The sequence below is a fragment of the Triticum aestivum genome, chromosome 7A (genome assembly GCF_018294505.1).
Source record: "Triticum aestivum cultivar Chinese Spring chromosome 7A, IWGSC CS RefSeq v2.1, whole genome shotgun sequence".
Taxonomy (NCBI): Eukaryota; Viridiplantae; Streptophyta; class Magnoliopsida; order Poales; family Poaceae; genus Triticum; species Triticum aestivum.
This window is the reverse complement of record NC_057812.1, coordinates 14850276-14869502: the sequence shown is the minus strand read 5'-3', so window position 1 is coordinate 14869502 and position 19227 is coordinate 14850276. Positions and strand designations below refer to the sequence as shown.

At 41.1% G+C, this 19227-nt stretch overlaps 1 protein-coding gene and 1 long non-coding RNA gene across 2 annotated transcripts; both read right to left on the bottom strand.

The window, feature by feature from the left end:
• Positions 1-4618: 4618 nt before the first annotated feature.
• Positions 4619-9821, bottom strand: LOC123152798 (diacylglycerol O-acyltransferase 2D-like). Its single transcript, XM_044572239.1, has 10 exons — positions 9628-9821; positions 8153-8437; positions 7969-8043; positions 7779-7864; positions 7570-7676; positions 6431-6592; positions 6250-6336; positions 5938-6035; positions 5631-5718; positions 4619-4720 (listed from the first exon to the last, which is right to left on the bottom strand). Exons 1-10 carry the CDS (start codon positions 9819-9821, stop codon positions 4619-4621), a joined length of 1284 nt encoding a protein of 427 aa, XP_044428174.1.
• Positions 9822-11105: 1284 nt separating this feature from the next.
• LOC123152279 (uncharacterized) lies at positions 11106-14155 on the bottom strand. The gene is made up of 2 exons (XR_006476090.1): positions 11500-14155; positions 11106-11323 (listed from the first exon to the last, which is right to left on the bottom strand). It is a non-coding gene; the product is annotated as an uncharacterized lncRNA (long non-coding RNA).
• Positions 14156-19227: the final 5072 nt, after the last annotated feature.

Here is a 19227-nt window from a genome sequence, read left to right as displayed (position 1 = left end):
ACAGGGATAAAGTAAAACTCTTCACTATGGTAAGATCTTAAAATACTTGGTAAGATCTTGTTTTTGTTACTTCTGATAGTCTTGAGGAGCTCCACATGGAAAACTTTGAACACTTGTTTTTATTAATCATGTTGTTTTCTTGTATTGATTTTGAAGAATTCCATATTGATTTTGAAGAATTCCATGAACACTTGTTTTTATTACTAATTTTGTGCCTTTTTCCAATTACATGGTGCCTTTTTCCAAATACATGGTGCCTTTTTTTAACACTGTATAATTTTTTTCACATTGTAAAAGTATTTTTTAACATTGTATAAATATTTCTTAAAAATACCACAAACATATTTTGGAAAACCAGAACACTTTTTAAAATGAAGGAAATGATAAACAACCTGCCCGCAATTTTTTGTGAGGTTTTCTCATCTTTCTTTCACTATTCTCATCGACCTTCTTCGGATTTTAGTTTTTTATTTATGTTTTTTTCCTTTTTTTATATTCTTCGGACTTTGGTTTTTCCTTCTTGTTTTCTTTTTATTTCTATTTTTCCAACACATTTTTCATACACATTTTTATTATATATATATATATATATATATATATATAACCTTTTGATTCAGATTAAAATTTTTTAAATACATGATTCATATTTTTAAAATTTGTTAAATAGATGTCCAATACACATAACATTTTTTGATGCTAGCACATTTTTGTAAAGTTGTGCATACCTTTGTTTAACAATACATGAGTTTTTTCATATCAAACATGTAAATAATAGAAAAGAGTAAAAAGGAAAAAAGTTACAAAACAACCTGAAAGCCTGTCCGTAGGTGTTATAGCCTCGATAAAGGGCAAAGTATCCGTCACGGGCTGGTTCTGGCCCATCTAATATGTGTCGCAGACAATTTCTACTCCGTCTCGCTGTAAGACATAGGCAGGCGCGGCCAGGGCTATTCATTCGCTGCCGCTCGTACATTGCTGTAGTTAGCTCGCTCACTTCAGTCCACCCCCCCCCCCCCCCCCCCTCTTTTAACAGCAAAACCAAACAGCAAAATGAAAAGTATAATTGATGCAACAAACCCTTCCTTGATTCTGGCTGTGTGTGAAGGCATCCGTTTTTTTCGTTTTATTATTTTTTCTCTGGTATTTCTTGGGCGTTTTAGTGGTTTTATTTAAATTTCCTTTTCGTTATTCTTTGTTATTCATTGGTTTCCTTTGATAATTGTTCTTCATTATACTTTTGGTTCATTTTTCATTTCTTTGTTGGTTTCCTTTAGTTTTATTTCCGTTTTTCTTTGTCTGTTTTAATCGACTTCCTTTTTTTAAACACAGAATCTACTTTTTGTGAGTACACTTTGTCTATTTCTTGATACACTTTGGACATTTTGAATTAAATGATGTATATTTTTTTATAAAATATATGTTTTGAACAATTTTTTGGATACACAGCAACATTTTTGACAAACACTTTTATATATTGTATTAGCAATAAGTTTTTTCCAAAATGCACGAACATTTTTTTTACATTGTATAAGCATTCTTAAGATTTTCATGGATATTTTTCCTCAAAAACTAGAATATTTTTAAAAATTTCACACACATTTTTAATGGAAATAAAATTTCTTAACCAACGAGAACATTTTTCATATTAGAATAAATAGACTTTAAACGTCACAAACAGTTTTTTGAATCTCGGAAAATTTTCTTTAAAATGTCCCAAACCAATTTTTGAAACTCGTGAACAGTTTTTCAGTTGTAACATACACTTTTTGAATGTGTGTTACATTATTTTAACATTGCACAAACATGTTATTGAATTTTATTTTCATTTTAGTTAAATGTCTTGTTCCTTTTTGTAGTATATAATTACCATTTTCCATACTCATAATTAACATTTTTCTATACAGGTGTATCATTTTCCAAATCGGTTCTTAATTTTTTTCAATTTTTTCATGTAAAGTGTTTTATTAGTATATATAAAATTAAATATATAGAATATTTACAAATTTAAATCGTCGTGCTAGGGCCCCATAAGACCAGCGCACAAGAACTACAACCACCGCCAACAAAGAGAAGCGAAGATCAGGAGGGTCCAACCTGAAGACATATGAACAAAGAATGTATCCACGGGGATTTATCGAAGACCAACGCAAATCGAATCCCAAGAGATCCGTTGGAAACACACTTCCAACAATGCTAGACGCATTGTCAAGATGGGGACTAGGTGAGGAGGACTTATTTCATCTCCAGGGAGCCGCCACTGGCTTGTCTTCTTGAGCAGAACACAAACATTAATTGACCTTAAGTAATAAACTAAAAAGAGGTAATATCATTGGAAGTCGTAGAACTTGTGTTCGATGTTCAGTTTGGTGCTAAAACTTTAAAAGTACAGATTTGTGGTCATCCAACTTGCGTTTTTGTGCAAATACGGTCACTTTGGTCATATTCAGACGTATCCCGCACTTACGTGGCACCCCAGCGTGGCTACGGCCCATTGTTAGTGACCGAAACAGCTCGCCGCATTTTTTCTTTGCAGAAGCACCCTTGCTCTGTATTTAATTAATTTAATTGAGCATAATCCCCTCTGTGTGTCCCACTTGTCAGCATGAGGTGGTGTGAAAAATGAAAATAAAAAGTACACGCACAGGGATTTTAACTCCATACACCTCGGGTACATCCATGCACAAGCAAACCACTACACCAACTACATATTCCTTACTGTAAAGAGGTAAACCTGATTTTATATTAGACGCAGTTCTTCCTAGATTCCGTTTTTCCCAGGTTCGGCTAGTAAAAACTGGATACCCGAAAATCTCACCTTTTTTCACCAAAAAGCAATTAAGAAAACTGTTTCGAAATGTATAATGTTTAATCATACTGTACAAAACTTTGTCATGAGCGAGAATTTTTTATTCCATTTTTTCGAGAGGGTTGGAAAAAATCCGAGTTTCAAAATATCTTGGCAATTCCAGTTTTTATCTACCAAAATTTTGAAATGAATTTTGAATTCAAATCTTTTTATCGTCTAAATATATTTAATTTAGCAAAAAAAAGTGACGCCTGTTACAGCGGTCAGCTCAACTCCTCTCTTATATAGAAGTTTGCATGTTCAATTCATTGTTATAGTTCGAGACCATTTTTATAAATGAGCATGAATAAAGAAAAATATATTTCACAATACAAGGAATAGAATCGCGGCCCCTGCCACTAAGCTAACTATGTCATTATGATATTGTATGCACACAAAAGTTATTATATTTGACATTGTTTTTGTCGTTTAAATTCAAAATTTCGGGCGACAACATTTTTTCCGGGGACCGCCAAATTTTCTGGGGACTGATCGGTTGTCGAAAATTCGGTCTGAGAGAAAAAGAACCTGAATACGAGTAGTGGTCGTGGACAATATATCAAATTGGGCTTCTCTCTTTACAGGCATTGTTTGGTACTTAGTGTAGCGTTTAGCTGCTGTGTGTCCACGCTTGAGGTTGAGAGATCGAATCTGTTGGGCCACCCTTTTTTATCACTCAATTTGTGTTGGGGCTTCTGTTTGTGATTAAACGAATTTTAGTTGATCATGTTGAACGTCAATCAGCACTGATGGAATGATGTATGGCGAACTATTTTATTGACAGGTCCCGTGTTTGAACCCCATGTGTGCCATCTTTTTTCATTATATTTGAGGGCTTTGTGCGCATTGAATAAATTGTGAGGGAGTTCTCTGTAAAAAATCCAGCGTGCTATGGTCACCTAGTTGTGCATTCCCAACCACTGACAAGTGGGCCTCCACCGGGCTGGCACGCCATGTTGACAGGCCATGTGGCTGGATACGAGAGGAAGCACCGTGTATGCACGCGGGGACAAGTTATGTGACCATAAATCCGTATTTTTAAAGTTTTAGCACCAAACTGAACATTGAGCGCAAGTTTTATGACTCCTGGTGATATTACCTCAACTAAAAACAGAGCATGAACTCTCTCTCAAGCAAGGGCTGAGATCCACCGTGCCTCCGTGGCCCCAAGACACCGGAGACGAGGATAATCGATGGCGGTGCTAACGGGAGGTAGAGAAACCCTAGTTTCCGGGCAGTCATGAGAGACGCCAAGGGGTACGGATAAATTAATAGTAAATGAAATATATGATATCAAAATTATATCATTAAAAACTCCTTTTACATGAGAACTTGACGGTATAGTGTAAACAATTAGCGCCCCTAGCTTCTCATGTGGCGCTATCTCATATAAGATGCTTGCACAAGGCTACCTCCAACCCTCACCCTCCGCTCATACTGAATTTTGAATATTCTACCAGGTCGGATGATGCAGAAGAAAATGTCAGCATATAGATGACACTTCCAATTATTTCGAAAGAAGTTGAAACCCCCAGCCTTTGCATAGTTGCAATGCACACAATCATATTTATTTAAAATATGAGTAACGTCATCCAGTAAAATGAGATCAATTCATTCATCCACAGTCATCATTAGCATACGGATGTCCCTTTCAGAAAAACGATAATGTTGAGCCTTCATGTATTGGCTCTATCTAGCACACATTTTTTGTGGTACTTTAAGGTAACAACACTGATTATTTATTCTCGTGCATGTTGAGCAAGACTTGTTGCCTCATATAACTTGTAGTTGGAGGTTAGGGCATCCAGCTTTATACTTGTGCTTGTTGAACAACTCCTGTAGACCCATCACGAATTTTTCATGCACTTCATTTATCTGCAGTCATCACGTACCAGGCATCATTATAGACTAAAAATAATCAGCCCATGCTAATTCGCAAGCAATACAAAAATTACTATGCCTTTTACTTGCCACTTTTAGTTGCAATAAAAGTTATCTTTGCCTAATTATGGGAATTTCATAGGAATACCAAACTACTCCAGGTTTTATGATTTTGTATCAATGAAAAAATAGCATGCTATAATGAAATTGCGTGGCCCTTAAAATACACTATTTAGCGTGCCATATGGTGCTATAGTGTGCTATTAACGAGACATTATACACTGATTTACTTAGCAAGATATTGCTCGGAACGCTATAGCGTGCTATTATGCTATTAATGGCGCTATAGGGCGCTAATTTTTCACTGTCTTTTATAGAGTAAATATTCGGGCACCACAACAATTGAGGCTTATATGAAGAACACCACTGTTGGTATTTTTCTTTCACAAGTACCGGGGCAAACTACCACTCAATAGAAAAATCTTGCATCTGCTCGACATCATGTCTAATATGTGGGCCCAAGTATATGACATTTGACTTCTCATTTGACACCAATGCCCCCATTCCTGAGAGTTCATGTGTTTTGGACAAAGCATCCAAAGACATTGTTATTACGTTTTTAGTCCATGTAGAAATCCATATTGCATGACATTCTAATGCCTCCTTTCTTATTTCTACAATTTTCATTTCATGCAACCCAAAAATCTCTAAGCCATTTTGTCATTGCTATTTCTTTCTTACTTTTATGACATAACAAATCATGTTTCTTTCTCACATACAGATGCTACAGAGCACATATTATTACCCTTACATCCACCCCTTGATCATTGTCGATTTACCTCTATAGGAAATATGTTCATATCAATTATAATACATCAACAGAATAAGGTAGAAGGATTTCCACCTCATCCATTGTAGGTTGGTTATTTTTCGTCACTTCAATAGGTCTTCCAACAAACACATGCATAGGCAACCGAAATGGTATGAAGGTTCTGCATTAGAGTATTATGTATGAGCAAACCTGCAGTTATCTAAAGTTTCCATTTTGAATAAACATATGACAGAGTATTTATAAGATATAGTAAAACCCCATTTCTTAAATCTGAATCTAATGGATACATTATATATATTACATAATTACTGAACGAGACATCGTGTCAACTGAAAGAATGGTGTGACAAACATATTATATAAATCATACTAGCATTTACCCGAATTTACCCCAGAAGACAATTGCGGGAGCTTTGAGTAATCCAACAATCTTAACAAGTAAATTACTTCCGGGTCTCCACCAATTGTAAACACGATCCTGGTTAAGCAAAAAGATGATAATGAAAGAACACTTGTGGTTGAATTTTTCAAGATGATTACCGAATGCATGCGTAGAAACATGAGTAACTCACAAATGATTGGGAACAAATATTGTACAAATTAAATTATCAAAACATAGTAATCCTGAAAAGCATATCGATGAAACAATGGGAGGAATTCATTCAAGTAATGTGTCTGATGAAGTTAATTACTTGTCCAAAGCAGAACACTGGGACTAAAGGGCAACCGGTTTGAATGGCTATTCTTACGAATCCTTTTCTTGATCTAATGAAAGCAACCTGCAAATTTTTCATTACTAGTAGCATGAAGTATAGTTGCTCTGAGACTCTTTTTTTTTCAGTCCATGATGGTAGAAGTTAGAAATAAATTTACTTCTGAGTCGGGTTCATGATCCATATATCGCATCTCACGCAGGCCTCCTGGCACAACGGCACAACTATAGCCGGCTCCGAGATAGTAGGAGAAGTTCTTTCTCGATGCCGGAACTAACCCTAGCCAGGTCCATATTTGCCGCTGGAAAGGTGTGTAGAATGCCTGATTAAATAGTCAATAATTAATTGTTAGAGGAATAATATCAACACCAATCAACGTTTTTTTTCTTGATTCCAGATTTAATTTTTTGACAGCTATATATGTGCAACTAATACATAGCAATTGTATTTGCAACAAAGCAAATGAGAAATCTAGTTGCTTTCCTTTTGACCTAAGTTGAAAGTTACAAAACCAATGATTTTGCAATTCTCATACTAGCCACTGACTTGGAACCGATAGCTAGTTTTCTTAGCTTTATTAAATATACTTAATAGTAATTTATGATCAAATAGTCGTTCAGTGACTTGTGCTCTTCCAACCCCACAGGGTGCTTGGTCGCATGCTACATAATATAAACTATAGGCCATAAATTCACTGTTGGAACTTCTTTCAAATACGAAAGAAATGTTGTACATTTTTTTGTAATATAACTCATATTTTTTAATCAATTTATGGCCAGAATTAATTTATTATTTTAAAAAAAGTATTGAAATTCAGCCGGCTCATTACAGCTCGTGTATTAGCTGTGCGGCATGGCCGTCCAAGCTCTTTCAGAATTCTGTGATGCATGTGCACAGCTGTCGACTTTTTTGAAGGCGACTTTATAGGGACATGTGCATCATCCCCTAGGACTTTATAGTGACTTTCCCAAGTCGATTTTATAGGGAATATTCCTTCATGCCCTTCGTCGTTGCATATATTGCACAGAGCCATATGGAGCCGAGCACGTGTCAACGGCGTAGCATGATAACAACCAATACCACTGAGGCTTTGGTGCGGTTCACGCACATCCGAGGGAGCACCTAAACTTTTGTTTCCAGTGAGTTTCCTGAATCTAACTTGTGATCTATCAAACCTAAGGCGGCCTTATATTTTAGGGTTGTCATGCGTACTTATTTGACTATTCGTAAAGAGGGAATAATATTGAACAAGTCTGACAAATAGAAACATTAATAAAATTGAGGTTCTTAATCAACTACCGCGCTACTCGCTAAGATCTTCATCTTCGGCAGAGGCATAAACCCCATGGGGGCTGCAAGGACCCACAAGCCCAAGGGCATAGCGCAGTGCGGCTCATAACCAAACACTGCAAATCAAGACAAAGATCCCATCAGTACTGATCGCACAAAAAGATCAATTCGAGTACCGCTTGCGTGCGTGAGAGCTATGCGAGAGAAGCAAAGTAAACCGTAAGCTGTATTGGGATCAAATGCATCGTAGTCCTCCACATGCAAAGTGATGGGGAAGTAGCCGACCGCGTGTTTGCATATGAACCTGGCAACAGTAACATTCATCATCCAGGAATATCCTAATGCAAAGATGGGTGAAAGAAAAACGGGCCGGTCGGTCGGCCAAGAAAAGACGGAAATTGTCTAGACCTGGCGACGTTTCGCCCCCATCCGTTAGTGTTACTCACAGGAGCGAACATGAAGAAGAGCTGCGTGCCTAGTACCCTGCACATATATGAAGTAACACAAGCTCACAAGCAGTAACATGGTTACATACAAATTGCAAAGCTTAAGCTAAACGAAGGGGAAAAGACAAATGGAGGAGATGACGGACAAGGCGGCGATGTGTCCGGGGAAGACGAAGACGGATGCCAAGACAAGCAACAGATTGAAGTGGATGGCTCCAAGCCACAACGCTAAAGCCACCACAGTGCGCACCGGCGACAAAGCCGCCGTGCCTGGCCGGAACACTGTCGAACCATCCTCCTCATTCTCCCCCGCCATAGTGTAGGCCGTAGCGACGGCGGTGCCCATTGAAACTAAACGTACGCGGCATTTGTTAATTTCCACAGCAGGTTCCCAACAAATGCTCACAACAACAGTATGCAAAAAGTCGTACCTGCGGCGATGCGAGAAGCTCTAATTCAGTCTTGCACTAGCATGCACGGAGGACGGTTGGTCCGTTGCTCCAGTAGCTTGCTTTATGGAGGTGTTGATGGTGGGACCAAGGAAGACAACTGCAAGCTATGATAAAATAGCGCAGCCGTCAAAATCCAGTATAGTGACGTAGAACAGAATAGGGGTGGAAATGGCTGAGCGGAGATAACTTTCTATAGCGAACGATTGAAGATTGGTTTCATCTAGCGAGATATTGCTCAGAATACTATAGCATCCTATTAGCGATGCTATAGCATGCTATTTTTTTCAAGGGTGGATAAATATTTACAGCTACTCAGAACAAATGAAAGATTTTTTGGTCGGCCGGTAGGGGTACATGTAGAACAAAATAGGGGCGGAGATGGCTGAGCGGAGATAATTTTCTTTTACAGCAAGTACTTTTAACAGCCCAATCACAAACGTTAGAGGGACAGACTGTACGTGATGATACCATTGCACGCAGTTTAAAATGTAAACCGTGTAACTCAAATCAAACCATGTCTTAAACTTGACATTGGTGCTCGCATTTTCTTATATTTATTTCAGGTGTTTCGATGATGTGCGTTTAGTGGAAGAAGACGTTCTGTGTGAAAAGACGTTCCAGTAAGCTACGGAGGCATCTTTAGCGACTTCGTCAATCTTAAGATGGTGTGCCGGCTCAGTCCTTCGAAAATGCTCATAGAGGTAAAATGTGCATGCGTGCGTTCATAGGGATAAGTGCATGTGTATATGTACGAGTGTCTATGTCTGCACCGTATTAAAAAATATATGTGTGATGTCAGTGCACACAGTTCACAAAGCTAAATCTTGTGAGTCATTCTCCGGTACCCTCTGATTAACAAGGACTGTTAATTTATTGTTATCTAAGGGTCCAGATCTGTCAATACTGCACTAAACTTCCTGCAGTATTGGTCACCAATAATACTACACCTACGTAACTTTTATGAAGCTTTACGTAATCCATTCAACCAACTAATCTCTCCCTCCCTGATTTTCAGGGGGTGGGTCTGTCCCTCTCCCTACACCTAATAATAATGCCCCATATGGAACAACCCGTTAGACGTATCTTTTTTACGTATGTCTAGAATTGCTCACCGGTCGCTGAGCAGCGCCTCAAAGGGATAAGTTGACAGCTGAAAAATAGGATCTCACATGCGAAAGGATAGTGCAGTCTGTTCACGTTCCCCCAGGTCAATGAGGCGAGCCCCGTTTCCGTGGAGGGCGCGGTTGCTGCCAAACTCCCCGCAGGCATCACGATCGGTGTTGAGGGACTCGACCTGGAGCGACCCTCCCAATGATACTGTAGTAGAAGAGGTAGCGAACACGCCTCCTGGAGGAGGGTTCATTCTTCGTTGCACGGTGAAGGAGGAGGGTTTACTCTTACGTAACTTGCATGCGAATGGAAGCATTCTTATCGGTTTTGGAACCACCTCCAACGGTCTGAGTATAATCAACAAATGCTTAGAGGCATAATGGAAACCGCCTTATGCCCATGTACCAAAATCGCATCCCAGTGCCACTTCAGTAGTCATTAGAGTGTCGCAACATCGGTCGGACTTCAACTTCTAACCACTCAATTTGAGGATGAGAGAACCCGAGGGGTTCACCATGTTCAATACCCAACTTGCCAATGTTTAGTACTAATATTCTGTGGAACTTCTCGGCGATTCACCTCCAAGTGGACAAATGTAAATACAGTTTCATTGCAATAGAAAATAGAGAGAGTTAAACTATTTAAACCATACCTGACATTTAGGCATTAAACTAAACTAGTAAAATGCCCGTGTGTTGCCACGGGAAACAACAATGAAACATCGGTTTTGAAAATTCTTGCTCATCTATTATTGCGAAAAAATGAGTATTTTCTTGTAAAGCCAACATTTGAGGTCAGCAAGACTTCATTAGGATTTTCACTTCCGAACTGGCCCTAATTTTTACCAGTAGAAGCTTTGGTGTTAACTTCATCCAAAAATATAATATACGATTGGATATGAGCTTATTTTCACCGGTAATTGTTATGAAGCTACGCCACTCGCTGAAGCTGGTCTTTGGCAATCGATGGGCGGTCTTCGTCGCTTTGGTGACTCTTCAGGCTGAAGTGCAACCTTCTAAAGCGATGGGTCTGTCTGCGCGCCTCTTTCTTCTTCCTAGGGCTATGCCAACAAGGAGGTAGTGTTTCTTCTATTTGGGGCTATGTATGGCCTCGAGCCATACTGCCATAGCAACCTCGTTGCCTCAAGTGGCTCGTCCCCGACGGCAGCAAGATGCAACCTACACTGACGCAGGGACCTGATCATGTTTTTGTCTCTCAGTTTGAGGTCCTTTTTTGTAAAAGTCCATGGTTTTGTTATGTATTTTCTTGTTTCTTTAGGGCCTAGATGTCATATGTGTTGTATCATGTTATTACGATGGTAATAAAGCTTCGGGATCCCTCCCTGTTAAAATAAACTTTGACAATAACGCCTGTAAATAAATAATGTTTTTCACTTGTATACTCTGCATGTACTCTTACGTCAAGCTCCCACATAGATATAAAATTACAGACATGTGATATTCAATCACCAATTCTATTATTTGTCTAATGAAAATTTTATTCTATTTTTCTTCTGGCTCTACGGACAATAGGAAGGTCACGGCAACCATACTGTTATACTCCGTATAACGTATCATCCTTACTACATGAAAAATGTGGTACATTACCACTACATCTACAATCCATATGACAAACAATAGTGGCCCGTAGCTCGTACAAGTGCAGTGTCCATGTTAGAAGGTTTAGCACACTTTCCTGCTCCATCCATGCTACAGTTGAGTACTGCAATATGAGTGGCAAAGTACAACCCTACAACTGTATTTCAAATAGGCATAAGAGAGAGAATATATTGCATTACTTCTGACCCTCCAGGAGTGTCTCTTCCTTGATGAGTTCCAATAAATTGATATCCATGTTTGACTACTTCTATAAGAAATATAATGTTCCAATAAATTGGTATCCAGGTTTGACTACTCCTATAAGAAACTTACTTCATGTAGTGTGTAGACACTTGAAGAAACATGTGTTATCTCATTCCAAGAAATACTGGAGGACTAATAGACATAGCCCTAGGCTAGTTGAAGTGGTTTCTGAAAAAGAAAATCATGATATTACAAATTGAAGTTGTTCACAAGAGAAATATCAGTTTAATTTGACACAGAGTTACAATACTGGGGAAACTGGGATTTACAAAGTAACTTCGAACTAAATAATATAGCAAAATCAGGTTATAAGGATTGACTTATTTCTGTTCTGAAAAATCTACGCATCATGTAAAATGCTAAATAAGTGCAGAATTTGTACAGTTAGAAATAGCAGACTTGCGACACACTAATCAGATTATCATGATGGAGCTCAGACTTGTAAGGCATTATAGATGGCAACACTGTCCATGTGAGTGACACAACTTAATGTACCTTTGTTCAAACTTATAGTTTTGCAGGACATTATAAATGGCTTTAAAATCCAATTATGCTCTACCCTGCAAGCAGCCCACACTTGTGTTTGAACACAAATACCTCCTGGATGAACCAAGTCGCAGGATACACAAGCATCCAGATTATGGACGGATAATATAAAACATCTAGCTTGACAATGCACTTGTTCTTGGAGTAACCTGCAACAAAAACAACCATTCCTTTCCATCTACTATTAAATTTGAGACAGCGGTTTGCTCTGCTTCAGGTACTGCTATAGTGTAAGGATCGAGATTCTCTATGGTTCTTCCTTGTCTACAAATAGAAAAGAATAAGAAAAAAGTCCTGATCAATGCTATTGACAAAATTATGTGAAGTCCTTCTATCTCAGGCAAACTAACGGCGATGTTTCCCTACCACCATGATAGAGGAAGATAAATTAGGAACGTAAATAATCATCTTGCGTAAGCTGTGACTATAATCAAATATATTACCAAAGAACACAAAAGGCCCTGGAGACGTCGTGTAAATTAAAGTGATCAAGGAATAAGCTATAAACTAATTAGGACCATCAACTTTTTATACTGGAAGAGTTCATCTCTTATTACCTCTTTGTCATCAAGCCCACCTGATTTGGTTTCATATATAGATTGGAGTAGCATCTTGATCTCAACTGCTAAATTACTGCAAGGGTAAGTTGACCAAGTCAGAAAAAACGCTGATAATTCCTTGAACATGGTAATGAATAAACTATAATGGAAATACGGAAATCAGTTAGTAGAAAATTAGTTTTATGAGGAGCAAAACATTTGTGAGCAAAACTGAGCTGCAGTTTATAAAGTTGCAGAATTAGAGAAAGAAAATGCTTTGAAATCGACATTTGTAATGAAGAAGTACTGAATATAAGCTGCAACTGTGAGATTGTTCACTTTGCATAGGTTTTACTTGTGTGTGCGGAGAATAATTTCAATTCCAGTTTATGGTTCATGTATATGGAACACCTTTAGCCCAGCACCCCACAGGACTTGAGCGACCCACACATCAATCACCTTGTGTACTATCTTTAGAATCACAAGCATATCTGCATGTAAGTGCTGCTAGTATCCTAATACAATAGCCAGGAATGACAACACCAAGTTCCCGACTGTCTTAACTGACAGACAACAATAGTTCCACTTCCACATGGTAGTTCAAGTTGACTGACCTAGTAATAGAATCAAACGATGTGCTCATAAGAATGATTTCTGTCAAGTCATGAGCAATTCTCTAAACTGGATTTCAAAGTTCACCAGAGCTTGGCTGAAAGACTGCAGTGCAGCGATGGGACAGAGGAAGCTTCTTCTGTATCCATGGGATCATCATCTTCAGTTTCTGATTCATCCTGTGACAAAGAGGGATTTCAGTGCGAGCAAGAAATTAAAGTGTATGTACAGACAAAAAAAAAACTATGCAAGGCTACAGATTCTGATGATACAACATCAATTTACTTAAGCTCTTACACAAGAGCAGTGAAGGTCAAGGTGAACCTAAGGAAATATCATACTTGGCAAAAAAAAGTTGAAAGAAGACGATCAAATTAAAATCATGTAACTAAATACATAGAAGAATCTTCTTATAAATAAATCAGGCAACCAATATTTTGTCCGATATTCAAAGAGCTATGTTTGAATGACTCTTCTATATTATACGATGCTCTATGCCAACAGATAAATGAGAGCAAAAAGAGTGTTATTAAAATTGTATGCATGCCTTATATATACCAACGGTCGTTCTTGAGAAATATTGTGGCTCATGCCTCATGACATTTAGAAAAAATTGGATAATATGTAGGTGCTAGCACTTTCCAGAAGGTACAAACCTTACAGGTTCACTCAAGCAAATACCACAAATCATATAATGGCACAAAAATGGTTTGTGGTTCACAAAATTACAGAAAAATAGAGAGAGAGAGAGAGAGAGAGAGAGAGAGAAGCAGCAACATGTTGGAGTTCAGAGAAGAACTGCATCAACGGGTTTGAGAAGAGCTTCAGAAGAAATGCAGCAGCAGCAGCAGCGCTAGGAGAGATGGGACAGTCACAGGCAGCAAGGAGCAGAGAGGAGAGGTAGCAGCGGGCAGAGAATCGACAGCAGAGAGATGGAGTTAGAGGAGCAGCAGTAGGGACGTGGGGGAAGAGAGATGCAGCGGCAGAGCGGCGCCACCGCCGGCGACTGCCTCCCTCACCCTGCGCCCCTTCTCGTTCTCATTTCTTCCTCTCTTTCCTCTCTCCCTCACGCGATATCTCTCTCTTTCTCTGGATGAGCAGGACACCAGCGCCATCGGAGCAAGCTGCCGCACCAGCCGCCTGAACCCTCGATGCCGCGCCCAGATCCGCCATCTTCCTCGCGCCGCCCGCCGGCCGCCTACCCGTTCCGATGAACTCCAGCGCCGCCTGCCCATTTGGACAGAGTCTGCCGGCTGATGAAGAGCGGTGACGGCGAAGGAGGAGGAGAGAGAGGAGTTGGGGGAAGGTGCGGCGCCGGCGTCGAGTGTCGCCGGTGGTGGAAAGCCGCAGGGGTGGGGGCGGCGCACGGCGGAGGGGCGGCGGCGGCGCGCGGCGGAAGGGTGAGGGCAGACTGCGACGGCGCTTGGCGGGGGCCGGCGGCGCGCTGGAGGTGGAGACGGGGGAGGTAAGCGTGTTTTTTTTCTTTTCCATCGCCCGTACCTGTTCAGTTTGACATATTAGGAGGATTGCGGGTTAATTTCTGAAAAACGAAGGGACTTTTCTGCAAAAGCGCCGACGACGTACGAGCAGAAGCGATCCGTGGTTTATTAGTAGGGAAAGATTTTAGAGTACATTTCCCTGGCTTTCGCAGACGCGTTGTACGTGCGGGCGTTGCCTTGGACACAGAGTACATTTCCCTGACACCACCAGTTTCCTCGGACACAGAGAGATAACTCCTCCAACGATGCCTTGGCTTTCGCGAGGGTGGCAAATTGTCAGGTGGCAATGACAAGGCAGACCACACAGCCGTTCGATATGGTCTGGACACGGGCATCGACCACACGGTCACAGGTGGCGTAGTTGCATGCTCAGTTGTACCCTCCACAACATGGGCGTAGTACGCGCTGGCGGCTGCAACAAAGGAGACGACCACATCCGTGAGACCACATTAGTTTCGAAGTCATACTCGACGGTGGCGCTACGGGAAAATTCCATGTCAGTTTTGCCACAGTACTGGGCATTAGCCTCGATGTCTTTTGGCGTGCGCACATGCATTGACAATGCAGCGGGCCATGGAAGGGGGCCTCCTTTGTGTGGGCTTTGGTATTTAAGAAAATAAAAATGCACATTATTACACGTGGTACCTCGACTTTGGAGGCATGATCATATGGATGCACAAGATTTGGACTTTGAAGTTGTGATTTTGTGGAAGAGTTGGACTTTAAAAGTGTCATTTTCGTTCACCGATATAAGATTCAACATATATTGCACATGTCTCGTGTGTCATGGCATCACGATGCCCTGCAAGTGCAACTGTTTACTTGAAGCATAGTTTTTGGGAAGATTTGAGAACAGTCAAGTAGTCTATTTTAGTTTTTTTTTAATTTCCTGCAGAAGTTGTTACTATCCAGCAATGAATATGACGTTGGCACGAAAAAGAGAGGATATCAGTCCATGTCGTCGTTACTCCAAAGAATTGAAGGTGAGGCCGACATGAAAACGAGACGATAACAGTCCACCTTGTCGTAAAATCCTAACTACCCAGCACAACATATATGAAGTTGACAGGAAAAAGAGATGAGAGAGAAACAAGCAATCTCTGGCCGAGAAACAGTTATGGAAAATACGGATGCGGCTCGTCTGACGTGCAGGAGGCACATCATAACTGCCTTAGAACAACATCCCAGCCGTCCTTATAACCCTTTAAACCGATCGGATGAACAGGAAACATCCCAGTCCACGTGCACCTACGATCTTCCTAGTGCACAGCGTCTGACACCGAACAACAATCTTGACGCCAAAAGCACAGTGCACGCACGTCCGGCGACGCGCCGCCATGGCTGCCGGCATGACAGCGCGCATCGTCCCTGTCTTTGGTGCCGTGTTCGCCGCCGGTCATCACGGAAGCGACATGTCATGTGTGCCAAAGGCGAGAGAGCAGCGCAAGCCTGAAGTTTAGACTGAGCCAGCCTAATACACACATGAACAAAACCAGAAAGTACAAAACAAAGCCACCTTGGCTGCTCCTAAACGCTTATCTCAGGTTTTTAATCAATCCACTGTCCCTGATGCAAAGTTTAATCAAGAAACATCAAAGTGTGTTGATGCAAATTCATCACCGAAGCATTCAGCCCACAAACATTACCTTTCCTTTTTTTCTAAAACAAACATTATCTCGTGCTCGCCGTCTTTAGAATTGGTGGCCGTCTGTTGCGACGATGCGCACTACCGATCAGCGGCCAGGGTGGCACTACCGATCCGTCTATGAGCCAGCGGAGAGACTCTGCATTGTTGGGCTTAGAATATGAGCCAGCGGCTTTTGTTGGAGCTGAGCCAAAGTCGTCCCTTGTGTTCTTTGTACTGCCTTAATATGAATAAAAAAAAGGGTCGCAACTGCTACTTTTTTTTGCGGGGGTCGCAGCTGCTACTTGGCACCACCAAAGAATACAAGGCACTATGCACTGTGATATTGAATACGTCGACTGGTATCTTCCCTTCGATAAATGGTGGATTTTATTACCTCAAAATAGAGTATCAAGTGGATACAAACACAATGAGCACACATCCGGCCTCTGCATTGCTAGGATGCACGCACGTCAAAAAACTCACCGGTAAAATGCGAAGTCATACAAGACCAAAGCTATGCCGAAGCAAGGAAAAAAAATCCGAAAGTGATCGACAAACTATGACAATGACCATATCTGCATCTTTTGACAATAGAAGGACAACAAGATTTTTCAACGACAACGCCTTCATGAAAGGAACAACGCTGAAGCGCCTTCGTCACTGGATCCAACCAGTAAAAGTCAGATTCTAGGTTTTCACCCTGAAGAAAAAGTCTGAGCGAATCTGTGCAATGCCTTCAACAAGATAACAATGCAAAAATATCGTCTTTGCTAGGTATAACCAACATGGGTCAGACTTTGGGTTTTCACCCCGAAGCTCCAGACGGTGTACTCGAGAAGCACCATCAATCGAAGTCAATCATGAATTGCCGCCACCACATTTTCACAATCCCTATTTGTCAGACCAGTATTGTGGGTTAAGAATGGTCGGGATGGTGCTCTACGGCAGTTCTGGCATGCCTCTTGTACGTCAGATGAGTCGCGTCCAGAAAATATACTGGTTTAGAAGAACATGCTTGTACTACTGTTTCAAGTCATGTATACTACTAGCACATTGTACGATAATCCAGTTCTGAGCTCAGGCTCATCTGCACCCGTACTGAAGAAAAAATATCAAAACAATACTAGAAAAAATCAACAAACCCCAATTGTTTTTTGCATGGTAGATAGTTTGATGCGTGTGGTCCACTCCAACTTTCAAATCATTTGGACATCTGAGCAGCTCTCGGCAAAGAAGACAAATTCGGGTCTGTAAAAAAGGTTACTGTTCATGTACTGTTTTGATTCTATTTGTGCCTTTTCTCTGTCCAAAGTATCTGAAACTTCGAGCGGACCTCACGCAATAAATTTTCTATCATGCAAAAGAAAATTGGAATTTTGAATTTTTTGTGACTTTTTTGACCGTGTGCGGATGATGCTAGGCACCGAAACGCTGCAGTCCACATTGTGTAGAGTCTATAGACACCATACTCAATGTAACTCACACAACGGTGGGATGGATGTGTCTACCCTAAAACTGGAAATGTCTGTACGACCCTAAAACTATCAACGGTGAGGTGGATGTGTACTAGTCCCTCCCCCCAACTAGTATAAGGTTATGTAAAAATGCTCTATGATAATCCCGTTCAATCAGTTTGTTTAGGCAACTTTTGATGTTTCACTGACTTGTTTCTATCTACTTTGTGTCTCATTAATACATTAAAATACAAAATAATAACAACACTCAAATTTCGGAAAGCAAACTGGGCCTTGCCGTAATGTGTCAAACAGTAGGTGAAGTGTCTAGTTCAACTGTCTTAGCAAAACCAATTGAATTTCCACGTGACAAAAAACAGGTGGTTTAATATGTCAACGGTGGGGCTGGACCAGACTGATATAGTAACCTTCGGACTAGCGTACAAAGATAGGATAGGGGAGTTTGCCAAAAGAGTATGGCAGTCGAGGTCAAGCAGACTCCATCGGGGACGCTCGGCCAGCACCACCAGCCTTAAATTCAATGATTTAGTTGGTCGTACAACTGTAACGACGCTTAGCTTGGTCTAACAAATATGGAACAGTCCATGGCATTGTTACTATCCATCAATCGAGATGAGACCGTACTGAAAAAGAGATGATAACAGTCCATGCCGTCGTTACTACTCAGCAATGAACATGTTGTGGATATGAAAAAGACAGATTTAAGAACGGTCCAAGTTGTTGTCACTATCAAGCAATGCAGATGAGATCGGCATGAAAGTGATAATAGTAATAATGGTCCATGTTTGTTATTACCCACCACTGATGATCAGATCGACATGAAAGAGAGATTAAAACCGTCAAGTCATTGTAACTACGCAGCAGTAAAGCTATGAGGTCGACATGAAAAATAGATGAGAGGGAAAGAAATAATCTCTAGGGGCAGACAACTAGGGCCAGTGCATATTGGTTTAGTACATTGTATAGAGACCGGAAATTCTCCAGTATTCATATCTATCCACGCGAACCATCCCTCGCGGCTTGCTCCCGCGGGCGACCTAGGGAGAAACCCTAGCTTCCGGACCAGCTCCCCCCGTCTCGTCCTTCCTCCCTACAGTGGCCTGCAGGCATCATCATGCAAAGCCTGATTGGTGTTGCTGGCGGTGGGCACTCCCTTCCCCTGGGCTCTCTCGTCAACAACAACTGACCGTTCGCCGGCGGCGCGGCGACCGCGGGGCTGGCAGCATCGGGCGGTGGAGCGCCCCTCTCTCTCGTTGGATCTTGGCAGGCGGCGCGAGGTGTGGCAGCGTCCTGGGCTCCGGCGGCGTAGTGTGGTACAGCCTCCAGGACGTAGCTATCTTCCGGTTGCGTGCCTGCTCCATGATGGTCATTGGTCGTTCATCGACACGACTTGGAGGCCATCCAGCTGACTGCGAGTTGAGGAGAATTGACCGCCCGTGAAAACGGAATTCCGACTTTGGTCATGGCGAACGATGGCGGTGTGTATATGTTGTTAACTT